At 35.5% G+C, this 23,886-nt stretch overlaps 3 protein-coding genes across 6 annotated transcripts; 1 reads left to right on the top strand and 2 right to left on the bottom strand.

The window, feature by feature from the left end:
- Positions 1-8,435: 8,435 nt before the first annotated feature.
- On the bottom strand, positions 8,436-10,238 carry LOC141654834 (uncharacterized). The gene is made up of 3 exons (XM_074461949.1): positions 9,498-10,238; positions 8,768-8,884; positions 8,436-8,657 (listed from the first exon to the last, which is right to left on the bottom strand). Exons 1-3 carry the CDS (start codon positions 10,236-10,238, stop codon positions 8,436-8,438), a joined length of 1,080 nt encoding a protein of 359 aa, XP_074318050.1.
- Positions 10,239-14,206: 3,968 nt separating this feature from the next.
- Positions 14,207-20,406, top strand: LOC141656724 (calcineurin B-like protein 7). 3 transcript variants are annotated; one of them, XR_012548554.1, is made up of 10 exons: positions 14,217-14,477; positions 17,059-17,204; positions 17,482-17,564; positions 17,696-17,755; positions 17,866-17,974; positions 18,248-18,300; positions 18,384-18,464; positions 18,547-18,659; positions 19,317-19,566; positions 20,217-20,406. XR_012548554.1 is itself a non-coding variant. In XM_074463731.1 (9 exons), the coding sequence occupies exons 2-9, from the start codon at positions 17,126-17,128 to the stop codon at positions 19,411-19,413; spliced, it is 675 nt and encodes a 224-aa protein (XP_074319832.1). In that variant the 5' UTR covers positions 14,207-14,477; positions 17,059-17,125; the 3' UTR covers positions 19,414-19,739. The 3 variants fall into 3 exon arrangements, 2 of the variants coding, with proteins under 2 accessions (XP_074319832.1, XP_074319833.1); XM_074463731.1 differs by lacking the exon at positions 20,217-20,406 and having other exon boundaries at positions 14,207-14,477; positions 19,317-19,739; XM_074463732.1 differs by lacking the exons at positions 14,217-14,477; positions 20,217-20,406 and adding an exon at positions 16,798-16,900 and having other exon boundaries at positions 19,317-19,739.
- Positions 19,970-23,404, bottom strand: LOC141656725 (protein TRANSPARENT TESTA 16-like). Of its 2 annotated transcripts, none has more exons than XM_074463734.1 (8): positions 23,191-23,404; positions 22,451-22,664; positions 21,359-21,452; positions 20,930-21,094; positions 20,799-20,840; positions 20,644-20,685; positions 20,383-20,536; positions 19,970-20,280 (listed from the first exon to the last, which is right to left on the bottom strand). In XM_074463734.1, the coding sequence occupies exons 2-7, from the start codon at positions 22,639-22,641 to the stop codon at positions 20,411-20,413; spliced, it is 660 nt and encodes a 219-aa protein (XP_074319835.1). In that variant the 5' UTR covers positions 22,642-22,664; positions 23,191-23,404; the 3' UTR covers positions 19,970-20,280; positions 20,383-20,410. The 2 variants fall into 2 exon arrangements, with proteins under 2 accessions (XP_074319835.1, XP_074319834.1); XM_074463733.1 differs by having other exon boundaries at positions 20,930-21,097; positions 23,191-23,274.
- Between the last annotated feature and the right edge of the window lie 482 nt (positions 23,405-23,886).

Raw genomic sequence — 23,886 nt, 5'->3', positions numbered from 1 at the left:
AGAGCAATACAAATCTCCAGACTACAAAGACACCACCAAAACTAGAGTATTTGAAATCAGTAAAACAAAGTTCAAAGATGAAAACAATGTGTTTATTTTCCGAAATACCCTTTACTGAAAATCTTGATGTTCTATCCTCTTGAACCACAATGACAAAAAGGAGACACCAGCAGGAGCGGATCTTCCCTTGGCTGGCCCTGGGCCCGACCCACCCTGGCTGAAGAAGATGCCCAAGTGTGCTAATTAGCCCTTTGCTTTATACGGACCAAATTGCGAGTAGTTTAAGTATGGGCTACGGGGTATCTAAGTTTTACGGAGTATTACAAGTTTGTAATACTAACACTTTTAGTTTCTTGGGCCATAACACTTTTAGTTTCTTGGCCCACATCATTATCAACTTCTTTATTTAGTAGCCTTTATATATTCTTTGGGTGAATTATTTGTTTTAAGTCATTTTTTTTCTTAGTTCATTTTATTATTTTTCCTTTTTTATAATCCAATACTCATATTTATTTGATCCCTTTTAAAATTTGTAAAAATGTGAGTATGTTATTATTAACATGTAGATATGTTGTTTGTTCCATTCCATTATCTACCTTTTTTTAGAAGGATTTTAAACAACGGTAAATAAATCGACTCTAAGTTTCGGTTTTAATGTTCTTTGCTTATGAAACTAAAATTAAAATATCTTTTTAGTTAATAATTTTAAAAAACAGACTGCGAATTACAGTTTTTCTATAATTATAAAAGTTCTTTTAATCATATAACTATAAAAGTTCTTTTAATCATATTATTTCCCTCCTTGGACCCCGTTTATTAACATCTTCTCCTTACCTTTTTTTTTTATAATATGTAAGCATAATTTGGAACAAACATCTAAAAGTGAAATAAAGTGAGCAAGTATTAGATAAAGTCACAAATATACAGTAGTTTTTTCTATTTTTCAAAATGGCACTCCATAATGTTTTCATATTTAAATTGGCCCACCTTGAAAAAATGTTCAAGATCCGCCACTGGACACCAGCAAGACAGCAATGTAAAATTTGAAGTATATATATAAACCAGGCATATTATCAAATGAGGATATAATAATGCAACCAGTATGTACCCTGTCAATACTACTACTACTACTCCTAAACTACAGTTTCCGTTTCTTTCTCTGAAAATTCTTTCAATATTCATGATTATTAACACCCTCGCCTAAAACATGGGAGAAAGAAAAGTGGTCAATAAATACTATCCACCGGATTTCGATCCATCGAAGATACCGAAAAGAAAGAAGCCGAAAAACAAGCATGTGACGGTTCGGACAATGTTGTCTATGAGTATTCGCTGTAATACCAAGATTTTTGAGGATGTAGGTACTCCAACAGATGTATTGGCAATCAGTGTGGATACAAAGAAGTCAGATTCGTCGAAAATAACATTTAATGTGAAGAAGAAATAAATAGACATGAAGAAGGACAAAATCAAAGAGGGAGTGTCTAAGAATAAAGTTAAACGTTTGCTCGCCAAATACGACAGTCAAGATGCTGGATGTTGATAACCTGATACAATGGGGTATACTGGTTATTTTCCATTAATTCTTTTTGCTGTGAAAGTTGCTAATGCCGTTGCGGAAACGAGTTGGCTACGCCTGATTTGGGAGTTAGTTTCCATTGCATTATATACTGTGTTTACATAACAAACAAGGTCAAAGGATCTCTACAAAATAAGGAGAAACCTAGCTAACTTAGGAGAGGAATTAGGAGAGAATATTGACTAAGTATATACAATAGATAACTACTAAATATATACGTCTAACACTTAGCTCTGTAAAACTTAGCAGAGTCACCTGAATTCAATGCAAATATTACAGCCTGGGTATCACCCGAAAACTCAAACATGAAGCACTCTGCAATGTTAGACCTTACAACTGTCCTTATACTGGATCCGAGTGTTCTGTTGTCGGTGATATACCTTTTCCTGGTTTCTTCTTATCTCAGGGATGATCACAAGGTCGACATGCACTCTGGATGTACTTTCAACCATCGCTATGTTAAATCCAATCGTCGTGAAGTAGAGAAGGCCACCTGGATGTTAACTGTAAGTTAAAACATTCCTTCCTAATTTCCTGCTGCATCTAGGAGTGAGCAGTTCTCATCTGTTAAATAAAACTACTTATCTGGTTTTGTTTCATTTTCTTTCTATATACGTGCACTGCGGATTTAGAGAATTTCTTTTCAGGGTCCCGATGAAATATTGAAGCTATTTTTGCATAAAAAGTACTCCCACCGTCCCGATCAATTGTTGTCCTTTCGTTTTGGCACAAACACCAAGGAAAGAGGATAAGGCCAATAACAAAATGACAAGAGAATGATCAAATTACTCATCAAGTTCATTCTTAAAATAGAAAGGACAACAAATGACTGAGACACCCTAAAATAGAAAAGGACAATAAATGATCGGGACGAAGGGAGTACATATTTTCTTTTTTTTTGACTGAAAAACTGTACAAAATACATAAAAGAATTAGTTGTGAAATATGATGGAATAAAGTAAAGCTACATACATCCGACCCTTTTACCCCGGGATTATGGAAACTCTTGTGACATATAATCCATGTTAATGCATGCTGTTGTAAATTTAAGTAGCATCATTTATCTAATCACAAATTTGTACTTGTGACAACTCACATCCGATTTAAATAGTGTTAAAAAAGAAAGGGGATGTGAGACGCTACAAGCCTGTGGACGTCTACAGTCTACTCGGATCATACTCTCCCATCTTTTGAATGGTAGGTGTCACCCTCAGTTGTTAGATGAAAAATCATTTTCATAAACATTAGTTGTCACATTGAGAGGTAGAAATTGGCATTGGAATAACTCAAACTAGATTGATATTTGCTCAACTTGTTTGATTTCTCTTATAGTATTTTTAGTCAATATTTTCCATCTGTGGGAACTATCATTTGGTCATTGTCATTCATCACAATGAAAGATGTCCTGATCTAGTTAGTACTATTCCATTAACACAAATTCTCATTGATGGCGGCCTATATCCGTCACAAGGTGTAGACGGGTCAAATAGTTGAGTATTTAGCTGAAATGGGCGGGTGGGGCAACTAGTGGGCTTATTATTATATTATGAAGACTCTCGTTATTTGTGCTCCTCACAATTATTCTATTCTACCAAACCCCACAGACACACCCAACCCATCACCCTTTTGAGAGACCTTAGTCACACTCAATCAGCTTTTTAAAAAAAAAAATCCTATGCAATCTTCTTCTTCCATGAACTTCTTCATTGTTGCATAATTTGTTGTAAAATTATGTAAATCTTCACCAAAAATATCAAAACAAGAAATTATTTTTCACTTAAATATATGGCAGAGGAAGAACTTTGCTTAGCTTTAGAGACGGTTTTACAAGATAATGTATGTGTTGTTGATAACGATGATATTGTCGTTCCAAATTCTTCGATGATGAATTTGTGATGATGATAATAAATAAAGGTTCGTTTTTTTCCCTTTTTATTATGGTTAATTTTTTTGTTGTGTTTCTCGTTGAAATTCATGGCATTATAGATCAATTTAGGTCATCTTTTGTTTTTGTGTTCTTCATTCTCTCGTCTTCTATATTTGGTTGTCTTCTACATAATATCCTAGCTATTTTTTATGTCACGATTTAGTGTTGTTGTTAAAAGATATCGGAGGATGATGAATATGAGACGATGATTATAATACTATTAAATTTATTATTATCAGATCTTCAAAATATGAGCATTCCTTCGAAATTGTCATGAGCTTGGAAATCCGACAAACAAGAACTCTCTATATATTCATCCCGTTGTCTATAATTTTCTCAAACTGCTTTTCTCAATTTATGATACATTGTATGTTGTTTTGTTGTTTCAAAGAGAGTACTATTTTCGGAGACCGTTCCACAATCACGTATTTAATGTTGTATTTCCCGTTAATCGACCTAGTGGGTCTCTTCTTGAATCAAAGTCGCCAAATGGGAGCACATTTACGCTCTCTATATCAAACATTCGCAATGATTGGATTTAGTGTGAAGAAATCCACATCTCGTAGGGCTCAGACTAAAGAACGACCGTTCATTGAGCGATACTTTCGATGTTCTTGCGAAGGGAATCACGGAACAAGAGTAAAGTCGCCCTCAATGGTGGTGTTGAAATATTAAACAAAGAACTTGAGGAATGTCTCAATTACTCGTTGTGAGTGCAAGGCTTGTGTTCGGACGCAAGTAAATGAGGCAGGATTATGGGAGGTAACGCAGCATGAGATTGAACATAATCATCCGTTAACCCCCGAGTGGCGATCACCATCGGTCCGAGCGTAAAATTTCGAAGCCGGGGCGAGTTAATAAAGGCAATGACCGATGGCCACGTGCCCCTTCTCGCGCAATTCGAGTTGCTGCAGCCGGCTGGTGGTGATGAGTTTGTTGGCCACACAAAGCGAGATCATATTAACTATGTTAATAGACTACGGATGAAAAAAATCGAAGGAGGTGATGCAAAGAACATTGATCAACATGTTAACAAGATTAAGCGGAGGAGCCGGGTTTCTTTTTCCGTGTCCAATTTAATGAAGAAGGAAGATTAAGTAACATCTTCCTCGGCGGGATGCGATGATCAGGGAGGACTATTTGTTGTACCGAGACGTTATCATATTTGACACTACCTATCGCATTTAATAGGTACAATCTTATTTGTGGCGCCTTTGTTGGTATCAACAATCATTGGTCGAATGTTATGTTTGGTTGTGCTTTCCTGTCAAACGAGAATCAAGAATCATTTGAATGGTTATTCAAAGTTTTCAATGAATCCATGGGCGATGAAATCCTACCAGTCTCTATCTTCACTGACCAAGACCAAGCAATAGCAAATGCCATCAAAGAGGTTTGACATTATCTCATTACAACTGACAACATAAAAATGTTAAACAGACCATGTCACCATATTTGTTTTTAAATGTTATCAAGTTCACCTTACATTACTGACTAAGCTATCAACATCTTTTCGCTCTAATTATCATGTCACCACCTGAGCTGATATATGTTCCTCCTGCTACTAATCTTAAAAGTGGTAACATTTATGAATGTTACTGACATTTTAACACATTTAACAGATGACACCATTGCCAGACTAATTAATCTTTTATAGTGCCTACATTTAGGTCTAAACTACCAACATTCGTATTTTTATATACATGTTTCATTATGAACTGATTTATGTTCCTCCTGTAATCAATATTAGGCAAATGCCATCAAAGAGGTTTGACATTATCTCATTACAACTGACAACATAAAAATGTTAAACAGACCATGTCACCATATTTGTATATAAATGTTATCAAGTTCACCTTACATTACTGTCTAAGCTATCAACATCTTTTCGCTCTAATTATTATGTCACCACCTGAGCTAATATATGTTCCTCCTGCTACTAATCTTAAAAGTGGTAACATTTATTATTGTTACTGACATTTTAACACATTTAACAGATGACACCATTGTCAGACTAATTAATCTTTTATAGTGCCTACATTTAGGTCTAAACTACCAACATTCGTATTTTTATATACATGTTGCATTATGAACTGATTTATGTTCCTCCTGCAATCAATATTAGAAGTGGTGACATTTAGACCCCGTGACAGTAACATTGTAACACATTTATCAGTTGACACCATACTCATCTACAAATGTTATCAAAACAAAATAAATTTTATACTGTTTACATTTCTCTCTAAGCAGCCAACATTTCCTATTGTAATTACTATGTCACCATCTTAACCCTTATATGTGTCTCCTTTTAACAAACTACACCACGTTTGACATTTCATACAAATATTTTGTTTGTACATCTTACAATACTGTCTAAACTACCAACATTTGTTATAACTCATTAATATGTTGCCATATGACCTGATTCATGTTCCTCATTATATCAATCTAAGGAGTGCTTACATTCTAAGACTTTAACTCTAACATTGTACCAGGTTTATCAAATGTCACCTTCTTCAGTATAAATGTTGGTGTTATAAGATCTTCACACATAAAATAAATAATTTGAAAACTCATTACTATTTTGTCTAACCTATCAACATTTATATTTACAATGAACATGTTACCATTTTTGTCAATTTCTATAAACAGCTACATTTGGAAGTTGACACATTACTGAACATTACAGTGGTTACATTTATGCACTAAACCATGAACAAAGCATGTAACCATCGTCACATTGATATTTTTTGTGATCACATATATTAATGGTGACATGTCCACAGGTGTATCCCACATCAAGGCATAGGTTATGTCAATGGCATATTCAACAGAACGCCATATCTCACTTTGGGAAATTAAAGGGTGATCGGCCGTTTCAGAATTTATTCAACAAGTGTCTAAATGGTTGTTACAATGAGGTTGAATTTGAAGATTGTTGGCGGAAAATGCTGAAAGACTGTGGATTAGAGGGCCATAAATGGTTTAAGAGATTATACAAACATCGTGTCAAATGGAGCACTGCATTGAACAACGAATACTTTTCAGCCGGTATATTATCGTCTCAGAGGAGCGAGAGCACAAACCATGCTATAGGTTTCCAAGCTTCAAAGACCACTTCAATCACTGCTTTTTTTGGGATATTTGAAACCACGGTGAAAAGATGGAGAAATGAGGAGGAGCGAAAAGAATTCAACGGTATAAGATCTACCCCAACCTCCGTGTACCCTCTTTCTGATCTCTTGCTCCATGCATCTCAAGTTTATACCGTTGAGCTCTTTCGCATCTTTGAGAGAGAATTTGCTCTTGCCATGGGAACTCGGGCCACTATCTTACCAGTTGATGATCCTCTGTTGGTGTACCGCGTCCAACCTGGTGTTTCTGAGGAAGGGCCACATCATGTTACATATGATTGCTCTAATCAGTTAATAGAATGTACTTGCCGAAAGCTTCAGGTTATGGGAATATTCTCGATCACATTATCCGTGTCCTCCACATGCATTCGGGGGCGAGATACCGTCCAGTATATATTGCGCCGATGGACTAAATTTTCAAAAATTGTGTGGGGAGCGGCTCCTCCCAAGCGACATTCGAAGAAGCGCGCTTAACGACGCCATTAATCAAGGCGTCGTTCAATGTTGATAGCTACGAACCATCTTATCACTAAATGCCACAATGTGGCCGAGGCAAGAACTATTTTTGAGAAACTCGTGTGTGAAAGCTAATGAAGAAGTGCAAATCGTTACTTTCCAAACTTAGTATGGAAGAAGAACTACGATCAAGATCCATCCAATGTGCGGACTGATCCCCCCCAACACTAGATCCAAAGACGTTGTACGACAAAGGGTCGTAGTGCACGTAAAAAAAGGAATTTGGGGCCAAAGAAAAGGGCTAAGAAAGCGACCAAGAACGCAAAGACCATGTACACCGCTGTTCCGCGCCTCATTTGAATTCCACGGTTCCAAATGAAATAGGTGAAACATTTTGGGAAGTTTTTGGTGAAGGTGAAGTGTTTTGTTAGACCGCTTAATTTTGTGGGAACACTTTGTACTCATATAAGTCAGTAACATATATGAAATCAGATTTATATATCTGCGTTCATACATGTTACCATTTTATGACGATACAAACTGGTCACATTTGTAGAACAAGGTGGTGACATTATTACTTCTACTCCCATGTCACCGTTTTTATTGTAATATATGTATTTTGACTTGAAGTTTAGTGTATGGCTGTTTATCTTGGATAATTTGTGACCTTCGACATGTGTGTTTCTGTTGAAAACATGGGTCACCCTTATCACATTTGTAAAAGAAGGAGGTGACATTATTAGTTTTACTCAAATGTCACCATTTTTTGTTATAAACTTATTTTATTCGAGTTCCTTTGCCACCTTTCACAAGTGGCTTTTTGTTGATAAGTACAAGGGGAATTTACCTGTGGATGATAGCATTGTATAACAATTGATTATTAACATTTCGTTTCATACAAAAGTTAACATTGTCAGTTAACTGTTAACATGGGTACATTACTCATTATTTATGGTGACATGTATGGAATGTTAATACTTCACTGCAACAATGTCACCATGTCTGTTCACACATGAGGACAACCGTGCTTTATAAGCTGCTGACATTTATGGTCAACATCAAAATGTTACCACTTTACTACAACAATGTGACCATTTTTGTTCACAGATGTGACAATATTCGCCCAACATAAGGTTGTTACAATAGTAGGAGTGTAAGACAACCTCAAAATGTTACTACTGTACTGGTAATAGTAATACCAATTTAGTCTACACATCGGTAGATCATAAGTTGTTAACATAACGAGGACAATACACCAAACCATTTCACAGTACGACGGACCAAAAGTGGTGCCCCAAAATACATCATTATCAACAAGCTGCAAATATCAGCCCCTTCCTCACTTCCTCTTATTACCGACAGGCTTTGTGACTGGACGGCTCGTGGCACGGGTGACATCGGAAGTGCTACTCTGAACAGGACCTGCAGGCTTAGGGACTGGACGGTCTCTAGCACGAGTGTACCTGAGCCCGTACGAGCGGCTTGGTGCTTCCTTGCCAATGTCATCTATCCCCAAGTCAAACGATGGTGGGGGTACCACGTTTTTCAAAGCTTGGTCCACCTGATCGAGCATGGCAATGAAGTCAGCACAGAACACGGGATCGTTATCCAACTTTTGCGTCAAAGACTCTGCTACTTCTCCGGTCTCTCCAACATCAGTTGTCTTGTCACGTGCCGCCGCCCGCCGAGACAGGGAGGATCCGATGTCCAATCCGCTACCATTTCACGATGTAAGCGTGATACTAATTGTTGGTTCCTCTTTGACTGGTACCACTTCAGTACACGCTCCTACACATTCACCAATATCGATGTTGAGCATATTTAACTAATCAATACACTAATATGGGGATAAACACACATACATATAATGTCACATTTATGCAGAACTACTTTAAGAATGTAACCATCCTTAATCAAGATGTCACCATAATTAGTCAGAATGTCACAACTTTAATTTCTCAACAAACACCTACAAATCACTGTTATGCTGGTCACATCTCAACTGTCCATAAGAATGTAACCATCTTAAGTAAATATGTGACCATATAATGCTTGTTATAACCAACACAGAACATGCTGACAAATATCAGACTACAAGAACCTGCATATCAGAACCAACATTGCCACATTTTAACATTATACCATAATGTAACCATCTTATCTCAGAATGTCACCATTTTAATTTGTACACACACACACCACTTGCTGTCACAATTAATACTACATCACCTACATATCCCATCTATGATGGTCACATGTTATCAGTCCACGAGAAATTGAGGTTGACAGTTTCAAATTTAAAGAGTTAATCAAAATGTATCTAACATGCTGATTAAGGGTTGTCCTCATATATCATACAATATTAATTAATTTTCAAGGGAAGGGAATTGTTGGTACTTACGTCGATATATAGACGGCGGAGATCCTCGTCAGTAGGGAGGTCATCTGGCAGCGGTAAAGACACAGTCCTACATCCTTGGACACGTGCAGCTGCACTGTTCTCTGCTGGACGAGCTTCGTCTTGCATGGTAGCTTCTACTTCAGGCACCACAGTTTCAACCGTCTGTCGATAGAATGACTTTTCCAGATAAAGGGAAACTGGGTATGTCTTCAGATCCCACACCCCTATACCAAATCCCCTATGAACTGTGTAAGCCTTGCATTCCTCCTTAACTCGCCTCTTGAGGTCGTCATAGGTCCAATGTTGTATCAATGGTATGGTACTTGGTGCAGGTAATCCCCTCCAAGTCAGTCGGTGAAAGTAGAGTAACTGAAAGAACATTAGGCATCCCCCAATGCTTTTCGAGTTGTTGCCCTTCCATGACCCCACTGAATAATCCAAACGATCCATAATGAAAGAGCACCAGTCCATCTTCGGGATTCCAGCCACATCCTCGACCGCGCCAATTAACCTCGTGTCAACTCGATTGTGAACGGTTGGGGCCAAGAACGATCCCATTGAGAACAACACAAACAATCTTTTAAAATCTGGTCCACCGCCTACTAATTTCAGCATCTCATCTCTAACCTTGTCCAACGATATGTCTTTATTCGGCAACGCACCAAATCGCTTTCTCCAAGACTGCACTAACTCTTTATCATCTGTACCCACTGGTACATCCTCCCCCGCACACGGCAGCATGAAAACGGATTTTGAGATCAAGCTGATGACGGATTTTGAGAAGCTAAAATGGCGATTCAAAAGAGAAAACAACAATTATTGGTGATTTGGTGTAGAGAGTGATAAGAGAGTGATTAAAAAAATAAAAGCTTATGTGAGAGTGTGATGAGAGAGAGTGGATTTTGGGTTGTATAATTACCCTGACACAAGACGAAATATGGGGAGTTCCCCCATTGTTTATTAATTTCTCTGTTTGCTTTCCCAACAATTTCTTCAATTGTTTATTATGTAGCCTGCCCCACTTCTATCCATATCCATTAATATGGTATTAATTTGACCCGTCTACACCTTGTGACGGATATACTCCGTCACAAGAGAGACTAATTGTTCCATTAATTTTGGTGATATAATAATGCTGACTTTATGAGGTCTTCCATTGTTTTGGGCAAGACTTTTGTCTCACTTTGAAGCATTCCAACTACTTTAAGACCACCATATCCGTTTTTATCAAAAAAAGGGCAAATAGATACTCCCTCCAATTCACCATATTCTTCCCTATTTCCTAAAACGGTTATTCAGGTTTTCTTCCCCTTTCTATTTTTGGTAACTTTTTACTCTTATTTTATTCATACCTCTCTCCTATTACCCACTCACCCAACTCTTTTAATCCTATTTTATTCCTTACTTTACTATTTATGGCTCACAATTCATTATTTAACTCTTAATTATTCATCCCTCCCTCCTATCACCAAACCCCACCCAACTTTTTATCAATATAATACTCCATTTCTTAATTCTTGTGCCAAAAGTAAAGAGGAAGAAAATAGAGAATTGGAGGGAGTATCATTTATGTAGGGCCAACTGTAGAGGAGCTACTAAAAGTTTGACTCTATATACTGTTATTAAGTAGTAGTATTTGAATCCGTTTTAATAATTAAATGGGTATGTCCGTCATCCTTAGTAAAACTAGCTGTTCCAACTAGGGATGGACCTGGTATACATGGCATTTATGCACTTCATGGGAGATGAAAATGACGGTAATTGCTCTTCCAAATATTGCAACCATTAGTTATGACGTATCATTTACCTATCAATTATTTATCTTTTATAATCTTTTTAAAATTAAAGGTAAACAAACGACTGAGATTTTTACAAAAGCTCAATTTGATGCGGCCAATTTTGGAGTCCGTAATTTATGGTACCCATAACATTAAGTACTCGACTTTAATGGCACCCGCCAATTTGAAAGATATCAGGTGTCCCCTGTGAGTTGAGACAGGTATAAGGCATACGGAGTTTTGGTATATATAGTAGTATATTAGTGAGTTGCCGCGGTATGTTACGAGTCACGACACTCATAAGTCATGAACGATGGTACTTATGAATTGTGACTTGTGAATCTTTAGACAATAAGTAGATTAATGGAGAGTAGATAACTAAGTTGATGGATTAAGTTTATTTTCAATCATTCAACTAGTTTATATACGACTTTACATTTTACTAAAACACGCATGCAAAAAACAAACGTAAAATACTAATACAATATAGAGTTTTAAAATAATAATCCAACGTTACAAGTAACTCGTAGAAGCGTAGCGTAAATATAGAAGCAAACTACCATGCAAGAATTCTTTAATCGTTAATGGCGTCGTGTTCTAATCGTTAATTTCAATAATTGTTGCTCTTTTTGGTAGTGAGAAGCTCGTCACTTTTATAATTTTATGTATTTTAGCAAATTTTGACATTTAATAGCTTAGGATGAAAATCGTGTCTAAGTTCTAAAATTAGCAGATTGAAAGACGATATAATGTTACTTTTGTGTACGATAAGTTATTAATTCGTTAATGAAATGAGGATGTTTATATATAATTAAAAAAGGTTTGATGTAGTATATATATCCAAATCGAATGGCCTTTTTTAAATTTTAATCGTACATGTGAAAAGTGATCACTCTCTGAATATATAAATTTTTGACATCTAATCTTTGTGGTAAGACTAAGATTATTGCCTCAACAAGCGTGAAAAGGAGGTCGAAATCAGGTAATTTAATTTTAAAAGCCAATACTTTGAGCTTATTTTATAAATAGTTAATTAATCTACAATAAAATTTCGCACTTCATATGAGAATTTATGTGATTTGTTTGAGTATTTTAGCAAATAAAGGAAGTCAAATCCACAAGTAGTCACACCATGAAATGATGAAAGTGAAGTCTTGAAAGAAAACCGTAGAAAACTGTATGAATTGAAGATCTTGGTTGCATCATTAACGTATGCTATATAAAGTGTATTTTTATAATCACATAGGTTCCAGATTCGAATTCCTCTTCCCTTTAGTGTAATGCGATTGAGTTTGCGTACTGTTAGACCAAAAAAATAATCATATAATATGAGTTAACGTATATTGATCAACAATTAATAAGAGAGCTCTCATTTACGAAGTATTTTAAAATTTTGAGATCATATTCTATGTGAGTTGAACACTTAGCTAGGGCTGGTCATTAGTGGGGGTCGGCCTTGCTAATCCGGACCCGGCCCACCTACGACCCGTGTATGAATCCGCCCTGCCTAACCCGTGCATGGACCCGGCCCGACCCGCCTTACATCCAGGCCGGTTCCGAGTCCCCCAAAGCCAAGCCCGATCCATCCTAACCCAGACCCGACCTAGGCCCACCCTAAAACCCGCCTCACGAGTCGCCTTTGACCTGATCTGCCCTCAATCTCGAGCCGGTTGTTACGGGCCTCCCAAGCCAAGCCCGACCCGCCCCTAGACCCGGCCTAAACCCGGCCTACCCGCACTGATGACCACCCCTACCCTTAGCTATAACTTTTCATCATCTAAAAATGCATTTGACTGGTTGAGATTCAATCGAAGTTAAAGTAAAAACTTAGGTCGGTATAATGTGGATAAGAGAGTGACTTTCGAGTTTGCTATTTTTTCGACAAGTGAAAACCAATGATATTACATAATCCCTCAATTCAATTTTTATCACTTCAATTCAATATAATACTCCTCACATATATTGGAGAAGTAGGACAGGGTGATAACAATAATGAGGATTCTCTGTCCCATATTTGTGTCTCATCTGACATCTCATGTCCCATGCTCTCTCCTTTTGACACATAGACTTAAAAACCATATATATGGTATATTTATTATTTCCTATGTTGATGTGTCAAGTAAAGAGTATCATGGAACAGGAGATGAGACACCATATGGGACAGAGGATCATCACTGGGGTGCAATGATCCTCATTGGGGTGATAAAAGTAGGATGTAGGGAGTAGTGATTAGCAAAGACGAAGGAAAACATCATTTTTTTTTCCGACTTTGGTAATATTGAAACTCACCTAATATATTCCATTTGTAATTTCTCAATTCTATTTACCTAGAACGAGAGGGAATTGATAATCTTATCCTTTGAGAGATTTCATTAAACCGGAGCAACTATAAAGATTTAATTTAAAATACTATTTAAGAAAAAATGATTACATAATTCTATCGTTTATCCAGCTAATTATATATTATTGGCATTCTAAATTTCTAACTAGACCTAGCAAATTAAAACAGACCCAACCCGACCCAAATGACCCGCAATTAAGACCCGAATCTGACTCAGAACACGAATTAACCCGACCATATTCAACTTGACCTGGATATTTATTATCGCAAACAAATTGTTATTCCTAAATATCTTGAGAACAACCGACATGAAATGACCCGACCTGAATTCTTGAAAACCCAAACAACTCAAACTTGACTTAACCTAACTCGAACTCGACTGATGGACCCATTTACCATATCTGATTCTAACCGAGTGGCAATATATATCCAACATTTTACACACATGCACAATACGTCCGTCTTAATCAAAGTAGCTATCCAACATTTTTTTCCCCTTCACGAGACAGTGATCTTGACTAGTTGCAAGATATCGAAAGCAAATTTGGCACATACACTACATTTTCACTACTTGCCTACGAGTTGACTAAAACAATAGATAACGACATTTACGGAGAAAAAGGCTAAAATTAGTGACATCTTTCCTAATTTAAATCTCTCTTTATATTACTGTATGATCTTGGATAACGAACCCAAATTTCATACTTACATACTAAATAAAACATAAATTTAGATTATTATATATCGTTTTCAAGACAACTAATAAGCATTTTGACACCATAATAATAATTAGTTCATGTCCAAGCAACTTAATCTCCACAACATTGCTTGTTTTCTGACATGCTTAATCTTCATACACAGGTTAGTTAACTATGCTTCGTCTCAGTCATTTGTTTACATTTTATATTCTTTGCGAGGGTTTTTTAGTTAAAGGTAAACAAATGATTGACGCAGAGAGGCTATGTGTTTATTGCTTTAAATGTTAATGTCTAGGATTTTCATTATCGAGCGGTGGCAAGTGCCCCTGCTAGCCCTCCCCTGGCTCCGCCATTGTTGGTAACATAGGGAGTAATGTTTGATGAAGGTGTAATGTTTTGCATGGAATAATTTGTATTTGCATTTGATTTTGGTGGGTATTTCTTAGATTTTCTTGTTTGATTATTGCCCATTTCCTGATATGTTTGTTTAATTGTTTTTATGTTCCAAAGTTTTGATCTTTTTGTTTTGTTGCTTAAAATTTGTGAATTTTTATATGTTTTGGTTCTAGTTGATTCCTGGGTTTTCTTAATTTTGATTAGGCGGTTGAACTTGGTTGATCAAGTTTTGATCTTTCTACTTCAGTATCACATTGCAGAATTTCCATTTGTTCCTTAATTATAAAAGACGGTTCTAAAACAACTCATATGCGCGATTAATAATGAACATTAATTAGTACTTCTGTTTCACAGTTGCAACGGTCTTAAGAGAGACTTACTGGAAATTGGAAGATATTTATGGTGTTTTGTAATGAAAACTATTAGTTAATTTTTAAACAGTTGAATTGATGTGCTAAACTGTTTTCTCCACTTAGTATTATACTAATGATGATGTCAAAACTTTTGTTACATTTTTGTGTCGGTTGATTAATTCTCTACTATAATGCTATCAGTATTAGAATATTGAAGACAAGTTGCTTATACCGAGTCTTTCACTATCAAATTCATGTATTAATGCTTAAACTGTTAAAATAACACGATTTATTGACTGTAAGGGTCTATCTAGTTTGCGAAATTTTATGGTTATTAGAACTCTTCTGAATAAATGAAAAGACTCGGTATGGTAGATTACCCGTAGCCTTGGAGGTAATAAGGTAATGTTGTGGTTGTTGACGTTACTGTGGGGTAACTTTAGCTCGTATGCCACAAATTAAGCTTACCTTTTGTACATCTGAGGAATATAGTTTGGTATCTTAGGCAAAGTGTTGCTGTCACATGTGCATGTATATGATGCGTATCAAAATGGGATGTCCAACAACCATTAGTTGCTAATCAACCTATGCCTCGTTTTGGGTTGGTTCCTTTAGTCTTTCGCAAGGGCTTATTCCTTTGTTTTCCGTTTTTACTAATTTGAGATTGATGTTGCCGATTTTGACAGTTGTAGATGACTTCGAATCTGATTCAGCTTTTTGTCGTCGTTTCAATAATGAACTTACATGTTCAGCATTTTCTGATGTAAAATTTTGTTCTAAGTTCTACCACCATTAGTTGTGCATCAACCGATGTTTTCCTTTGGTCTTTTTACTCTTTTCTAAGTGCTTATTCACCTTTTATGGATTTTGGGATCAATGTTACAGATTTTGATTGTCACAGCAGACTTCGAATTGGGTTACACTGTTTGTCGTAGAATATTGAATTTATCTGTTCAGTGTAGATAAAGTTTATTTAGACAGTTCTATCATGTTTCTGAGTCTTACATGTTCGGACTTCAGAGAAGGTCGGATTATAATTTACTTATGACGTGGGACTTAGTCCTCTATGGAAGGCGGATCCATTTTTAAGTATATAGGGTCCTAACTCCTAAGACATCATAGGAATATATATGCATATTGCTCAATTTCCGCGTTGATTTTCTTTGTTTGTTTAGTAAATCTGTTATCTTTACATAATACTCCCTCCTTTCAAGTCATTTCCATACGTTTGTTAATATTATGCAAGGGAAATTTTGAGCAGATGTATGGAAATGACTTGAAAGATGGATGACTAGGAAATTTGCATAATTTGGGAATTATGTTTGTATGAATGAGTCTTTTAGGTTATGCTGTCAGAAAGATACACCAAAGAGCCCTAGATACAATTGTGTAACACTGTTGATTTCATTTCGGACTTTGCAAACAGATGAAAAACTTACATTCACATCGGGAAAATTCTGTATCTAGTTACTGAGGGTAATTAATTTAGGTATCCAAACTCGAAATGTCATTGTTTGGCGAATTAGAGAATCTTGCTTTTTATGAAGGATAAGAGCGATAAATAATCGGTTGTTGAAAAGTTACTAGCCTGTTGAAAGTCTTGAAATGGACTGTGCTGTGTTTGTGGTCATGATTGATGCCAAGATCATGCAATTTTTGACTTTATAATAGTGGTTAAGAAATGGACTTGTATTAGTGAACTTCGTTGTTAAATGATTTTCATAGCGGGTCTCTCTGATACAAACACTGTGGGCTAAAGTCTGTCGTATACGATTATACTCTTTATCTTCAGTTCTCTCTCCATCCCATTTTTATTGTCTTATTTGTGAGAGAAAAGGTCCGTTTGTTAGTTTTTGATCCATGCTAATATCCTGCTTCGATTTGGATATTTATCCTTTAAATTATTGGATCCTTAATTATTGACTGCGATAGCACATTAACAGCCACACAACAATTTCTCAAGGCTTATCTAAGAACAGTTCTAATGTTTTGCAGATTTAGTTTTGGTTTATAGCATGCGCTTTCCAGTTGAAAGAACAAGTGAGTGATTAATTTGTTTTCTATGGGCTGCTGCTATTCAAAGAAAGTAAGCCGCACACCTGGATACGAAGATCCTATTATTCTTGCCTCCGAAACCCCTTGTGAGTAAGCATGCATCATATTCTTGGTTCAGTACTATTTACGAGTATATGTTTGCCCCTAGAACCTATATGATTATAAATTTACAGCCGTCTAATTTTGGTCATTACTACTTTGTCCACAAGAAAGCTGTGAAATACTAGTACTTTGTCCAGGGCTTTATATGTCTAAGTACCTCCGTATGAGTCTGAAACACTAAGCCAAGACTTTCTTGATAGTTTATGCTTCAGCTTTTGCATTTGTATTCTGATATGTTCTTTGGTTCTATAATTGATGTAGTCACAGTGAGCGAAGTAGAGGCTTTGTATGAACTGTTTAAGAAATTGAGCAGCTCCATTATCGATGATGGTCTCATTCATAAGGTAAATGTGCTATGTAGAGTATGTACTTCGTCATTTCGCCTCTGGTTTTATTTTGCTCTGTACTTATATAGTTATATAGACTTCTGCAGTTCAGCTGCTAACTTTAAACTTCTTTTTCTCTTGCGAAACAGGAAGAGTTGCAACTTGCTCTCTTCAGGAATAGTAAAAAGACGAATCTTTTCGCAGATAGGGTTAGTAGTCGCCCTCCACTTTTACTGGGCTGTTAAACTCCATGTTCTATTCTAAAACAATGAGATTCTGGTCCTTTGTCAATTTATTATATCTGGTGTTTTTTCTGTAGATCTTTGACTTGTTTGATATCAAGCGCAATGGAGTTATCGAATTTGGAGGGTTTGTAAGGGCACTGGGGATATTCCATCCAAATGCGCCAGTGGAGAGCAAGATCGACTGTATGTAGCTCTTTGCTGGTCTTTTTAAGCATATTTTCATTCATTAGTAATACGTTGCAATTTTCATTACGGGTCATATGGAAATAGCGTATTTTTGTGCTTACTACACAGGGGTAATATTCAACCGTGTACATTTGACCCCCTAACCTCATCGTAAGTCATTCGAGAATGGCGACACTGCCGTAGTGCTGTTTCAGTCATATACTAGGTGCATTAATTTTTCTTAGAAAAGTTCTAATTTCTTTACTAAGGTTAGCAGTTCCTTTTCTGCAGTTGCATTCAGATTGTATGATTTGAGACAAACAGGCTTTATTGAGAGAGAGGAGGTGAGTACTCACTACTTTGCAGTGTCTATTTCCTTTAATTCTCTTAGAGCTTCTAGTTCACACAATCAAAACTTGATATGCAGTTACACGAGATGGTTACGGCACTGTTACTTGAATCAGATTTAATCCTCTCAGATGATGTAATAGAGATAATCGTCGATCAGGTGAAGACAACTTCCGTCATATTCCTACTTATCGTTATGTGTCTGAACCACCTGCTCATGAAATTTTATTTAATGTCTACAGACTTTTAGTGAAGCTGATCTGAATCATGATGGTAGGATAGATCGAGAAGAATGGGATGAGTTGGTCAAGAAGCATCCAACTTTGATAAAGAATATGACTCTCCCGTATTTAAAGTGAGTTGACGTTCCTCAATTTTTTGGTAGGGGGTAGTTTACAGTAACTTAAGTGAAAAATATGTTTTGGCTTTTGCTTCTGCGAGTTGACGACAGGTTTGGGTAAGGCTGTCCTATGTTAAGCTGACGATATGATGTGGTGAGTTCTAAAGGTTTTTGGGGTGAGTTCTAAACTTTAAACTTCTATAATTCTCACCGCGAAACCTGGAACTCTCACCTGTACCATGAGATAGTCTTCCCTAGATTTTTGTTGACATTATAAAAAGACAGGCTTCATTTGCCTCTCACTAGCTCACTCTCATTTGTGTTCGGAATTCTTGTTGACATTTGAGCATTTCTGAAAACTGTCTTTTACTTTGTCAAGCTTCTGAGAGACGAATCATGGTTGATTACGCACTTGTTTTTCTTGATTACAAGTGAAACTACATACTTGAGGCAGTGCCAGCTAATACCGGGGCCAAAAATGAGTGTACAAATTCATCGGCGAGCTTACCATTTTTTTTTGAGTCATACTTTGAGAAGATTATTACTTTGTATTAGATAATTTGGGTTTCTTGAGCCTTGGCTTCTTGACATTATGGCCTCTGAAATAAATAAGACGGCCGGACGGTCCTAACCCACGGTTATACTCATTTTGTTATTTGCTTGAATTTGCAGGGATATTACACTAGCGTTTCCAAGCTTTGTTTTAACGTCAGAAGTTGAGGAACTAGAAGTGGATTGCTTAGAAGAAATTACACTCAAATGTGACTGAGTAGGATTTCTGATATGTATATGGCATCCCATTCTACTCTACGGAGCTCGGTTCAAACTTTGATGTCTATCTGAGACTTACTGAAGTCGGTGATGATGACAAGGATACGCTAACACAAAGAGTCGACTGAACTCAGAATGGATCGATCATAGGGTGAGTTTCAAACTTAGGGTCTCATATCTACTATACATACATAAAACGTCAAAATTGAAACCGATGGTCTCAATTAAGGCATAGAACTGTTGTAAACTTGTATGTCCTGAAACATGTACCTGAATGCTTGAAATTAGAAACTGTTCAGTTGAAATCTCAGAATTGCTGTTAAACCTTAATCTTTATCTCCCATTCATTTGCGGAGTTTTGATCTCAGTCATTACCCCATAAATATGGCCGATACTACATCAAAATGCAGCAGCGGTATCATAAAACCAGCGATTGCTGACAATCGCTCTGTTTATCCAGATTTACAATAAAACTAACATCAGTCGGGAACCTGACTTTCTTGTACCTGCAGCATTTCATTCTATAGGCGATCATTTGAGTTGCAAATTTTAACTGGAGAATGAGTTAAACGATCATAATATTACTAGTTAACAGCGAATCCAGTTTTGCACAAAAGCAAACTAATTTGGCTTGAAACCGATATATTCCTCTAGTATATTCCTGAAATGAAAACTACAGTTCAGGCTTTTTTTTTCAGTGTCTTAAAGCCTATAAATAGTAAATAAACCGTAGCTACCGAATGTAACAATCAGAATATATTTCTGAAGTAATACTGAAGTAAGTTCTATGTTGCTGTACAGGAACCGGAATTGAGCAAATGCCATCTTCACTATTCTTACTTAGCCACAGATTTCAGCTGTCATTCTGCGAAACGATTAAAAGACATTAATTCAATGATCAGTGTGAAACTGATAGTAATAATGTTAATGATTTATGATACTGTAGCCTTGAAGTTGTAAATATTACATTAGGATCAATAGGATGAGTTGATTAATTAATAGCGGTAAGGATAGAGCTGAGGTGACGATGTTGAGGCAGCGAGCTGAAGCATAGTGCTGCTACTTGGCTGATCATTTCCAAATAAGGGCAGTTCTAGCTGCTCTTGTCCACCTCCCATCAACTACACAGGTATAAAACACGCATCCCCAAAAAAATTCCGATTTTTTCAGATTAGATACACCAATAAAACTCCGGTACAGTTCAATAAAACAGATATAGTTAGCATACCCAGTGATACATGCTGCCATTGTCAACCTGCAGCATTTGTTCCTGTACATCAGCGACAATAAAACGCGTCAATGAATAAAGAAAGGTTCAGAATTAACATAAGAATTTTGGATGATTAAACTAAAAATAACATAACACAGTTTGATGAAAGTAACCTTTCGACGAAGATTATCTAGCTGCTGCTCCATGAGTTCATTCTACATACCAATACAAACAGTGTTATACAAGTCGATAAATTAAATGCGACAAATTTAACAATGTATCTCTATATAGCGTATGTATGTACCTTCCTAGCGCGAATGAGACTCAAGGAAGAATCGAGTAATTGTTCATGTTTGAGTAGTTCTTCAAGAGGAAGAGGAGGTAGATCTTCAGCCAAGAAATGCCTCATGTTTTGCTCATTTACTCGAATTGCCTCTTTTAGTGCTTCTATTTCGTGATACATTTCTTCCTGCTATACGACACCAATATCATCATTTTAGTTTCAAAATAATTTCGTAGTAGCTAACAAGGATCGATTTTAATATATTCCGTATAAATAATGTTATTATGGATAAGATATGATCAATATGTCGTGTTTCACGTCTTGTAAAGTTAAATAGTGAAATTAAAGATCAGTAAGACTTATACAAAATAACGATTTTATTTGTAGATAGGTCGTCATAGATTCGAGCTAAATAAAATTTAATTTAAGTTGTGCATTTGGTTGGTTTACCTTAGGATCATGCATTGGCAGCTGATTGAGCTGAATGTGGTTGTCATCTAGATATCTTTGTATGATTTGGTTTAGGCCAACATAACCTGGATTACTGCATGACAATCAAATGAAATAAACAAAATTACTATGATGCATTTCATTAAATTTTCGGTATAATGTCATATGTCGTCTTCTTATTCTTAAATTAAAAGACGGGTAAAGATAAGTATATCTAATCCGTTATACGGAGTATACACATTTGAGCCTTAGATCCATGGAAATTCGATTTATTACTGGAATCGGGAACATTTTGACTATTCAACATTTTGAGAGGAGGTACGTAAAAGAAAAGAAAAGAAAAGAAAAGAAAAACTCGTATATTCACTTATTTATGCTTACAAATGTAATCCAAGGAACATTTATTAATTCGACATTTAAACTCGTAAAATATATTGACAAACAATAAAAAATTGAAAAAATATCCTAAGAAATGTGACAAAATCTATTTAAAAAATTTGTTTTTTTTTTTGGAAGATGGTCAAAGTAATAATTTGTTGAGTTCAAAAATCTGCAACCAAATTAAAATACTCTAGTAAAAAATAAAAGAGTAATCATAACAAGCCACATGAAGAATCTCAGAAGAATAAATAATGCTCTAGCTAGCTGCTGAAAATAGTTGAACAAATAAAGAATGTGTGACAATTGTGTGTGACTATGTTTTTTTTTTCACTTCACAACAAATGCAAATTGACAGTTTTTTTACCTCATACCAATAATAATGTTCTTAAAAAAAACACATTGATGGCAGACCTAAGATCATGTAAATATAATCTTTTTCCCTATCTATCGTGTCAAAAACTCACTATTAATTTACTTCCAAATATGATTTAATCGAATAAAAATGTGAGTCCTTAGATTGTTATTTTATTATCTCATAAAAAAAAAAACACCAATCGACACAATTTTTCACACAATTTTCATTATGAATCATCTCAAAATTAACCAACCTCTCTAAATTTCCAAAACAAGAGTAAGGTAACGTACATCTGATTACAAAGAATAAATAATTAATAATGAATGATAATTAACATGGATTAGTAGAGAACTAACCTAGGGTTATGATTATTAGGGAAAGTGTAGACCTTGTTAGTTGAAGAGAAAATGATAAGACCAATTTGAGCATCACAAAGAACTGATAGTTCATTAGCCTTCTTAATTAAGCCTTGCCTTCGCTTCGAAAATGTTACTTGTCTATTAGTCTTGTTCTCGATCAGCTTGATCTCTATTACCCCTCTTCCCATGCTTTGATGATAATCTTCTTGATCTGTTGATCAAAATACATAAAATTATAATCGAGTCACAAATTATAGAAATTTATATTAGGGTTTCATTTTGTTGTGATGTAAAATAAAACAAGACATGTTAAGATGGAGGTAAAGAGTTCTTAGTGGTGAATGGTAAGCATGGTCGAGGAAGATTCATACAGAGGACGACATCTGGTGATACTGAATTTTAACATCATGTTCAATTTCACATGCATTATGTAGATCTTTTTACATGTAAAGCGATATATAAACCCAGTAGTACATGAGACGACGCTATCTCATTTTCCTACTGTGATACTCAGAAACAAATATGAAATTAAAATTAGTACCCCTTGTCATTTTCGAGAAAAAAAACTATAGGTAATACTTTGGCATATAGGGAAGTAAAACATGAAAATAAACAATGATATCATGCATTTATGATTGAATTCTAGAAAAGCTTAGGCAAAAATAAAAATATGAAATTATAAAAAGTTTACTTTAACACCATTTGAGGAGGGATTAAGGTATAACAAAGAAGCTTACCTTTTAGTCTTTCTCTACTTGTATAAGGACCTCAACAAGAGGAAAATAACACACTTTAAAGTAAATTAAATGCTTTGTTTTTAGGTTGTATTATTATAAATGATGCTCCTTATATAGGAGCAATTTTGGACTCTGCAAAAAGAACAATTTATTTATTTATTTTTTTCATTATTTTAAGATAAAATGTAATATATTCTGAATTATATGTTGTTGAAGACTTAACCAACCTTAACTCTCTGAATATATACACATTCTATTATTGAAAAAGGTTGAGTAAAGTCAATTAACTTGAGTTAATTTCCTAACTTCATTCACATTACACTTTGGATTTGTTTTCACACTACAAAATCCAACATTCATAAAATCTATTATGTTGTTTGTTTTTTAAAGAAAAAATTAGAATAATTGTATCTCAATTATTTAATAACTAGTGTAGATCCCCGCGCTATAGTACATACATTATTTTTTAGTTTTGTTTTACAAAGAGACATTCTCATTAAATTAATTGCTTAAGTTAACTGTACATTTAATGTTATAATGTACTAATCTATCTATCAATCAATATATATACTTAAAAGAGGAACTTTTGAAGCGATTTCATTGGTTATTACTTTTGAGCGATTTCATTGGCTATTGCTTTTGTTGAATAATATTTAAATATTGATTCAACTCTAGACAGATTATATATTTGTAATA

Source organism: Silene latifolia, chromosome 5, assembly GCF_048544455.1.
Source record: "Silene latifolia isolate original U9 population chromosome 5, ASM4854445v1, whole genome shotgun sequence".
In the NCBI taxonomy this organism is placed as follows: Eukaryota; Viridiplantae; Streptophyta; class Magnoliopsida; order Caryophyllales; family Caryophyllaceae; genus Silene; species Silene latifolia.
Note: the sequence above shows the minus strand (reverse complement) of the source record. Positions and strands in the feature narration are given on the sequence as shown.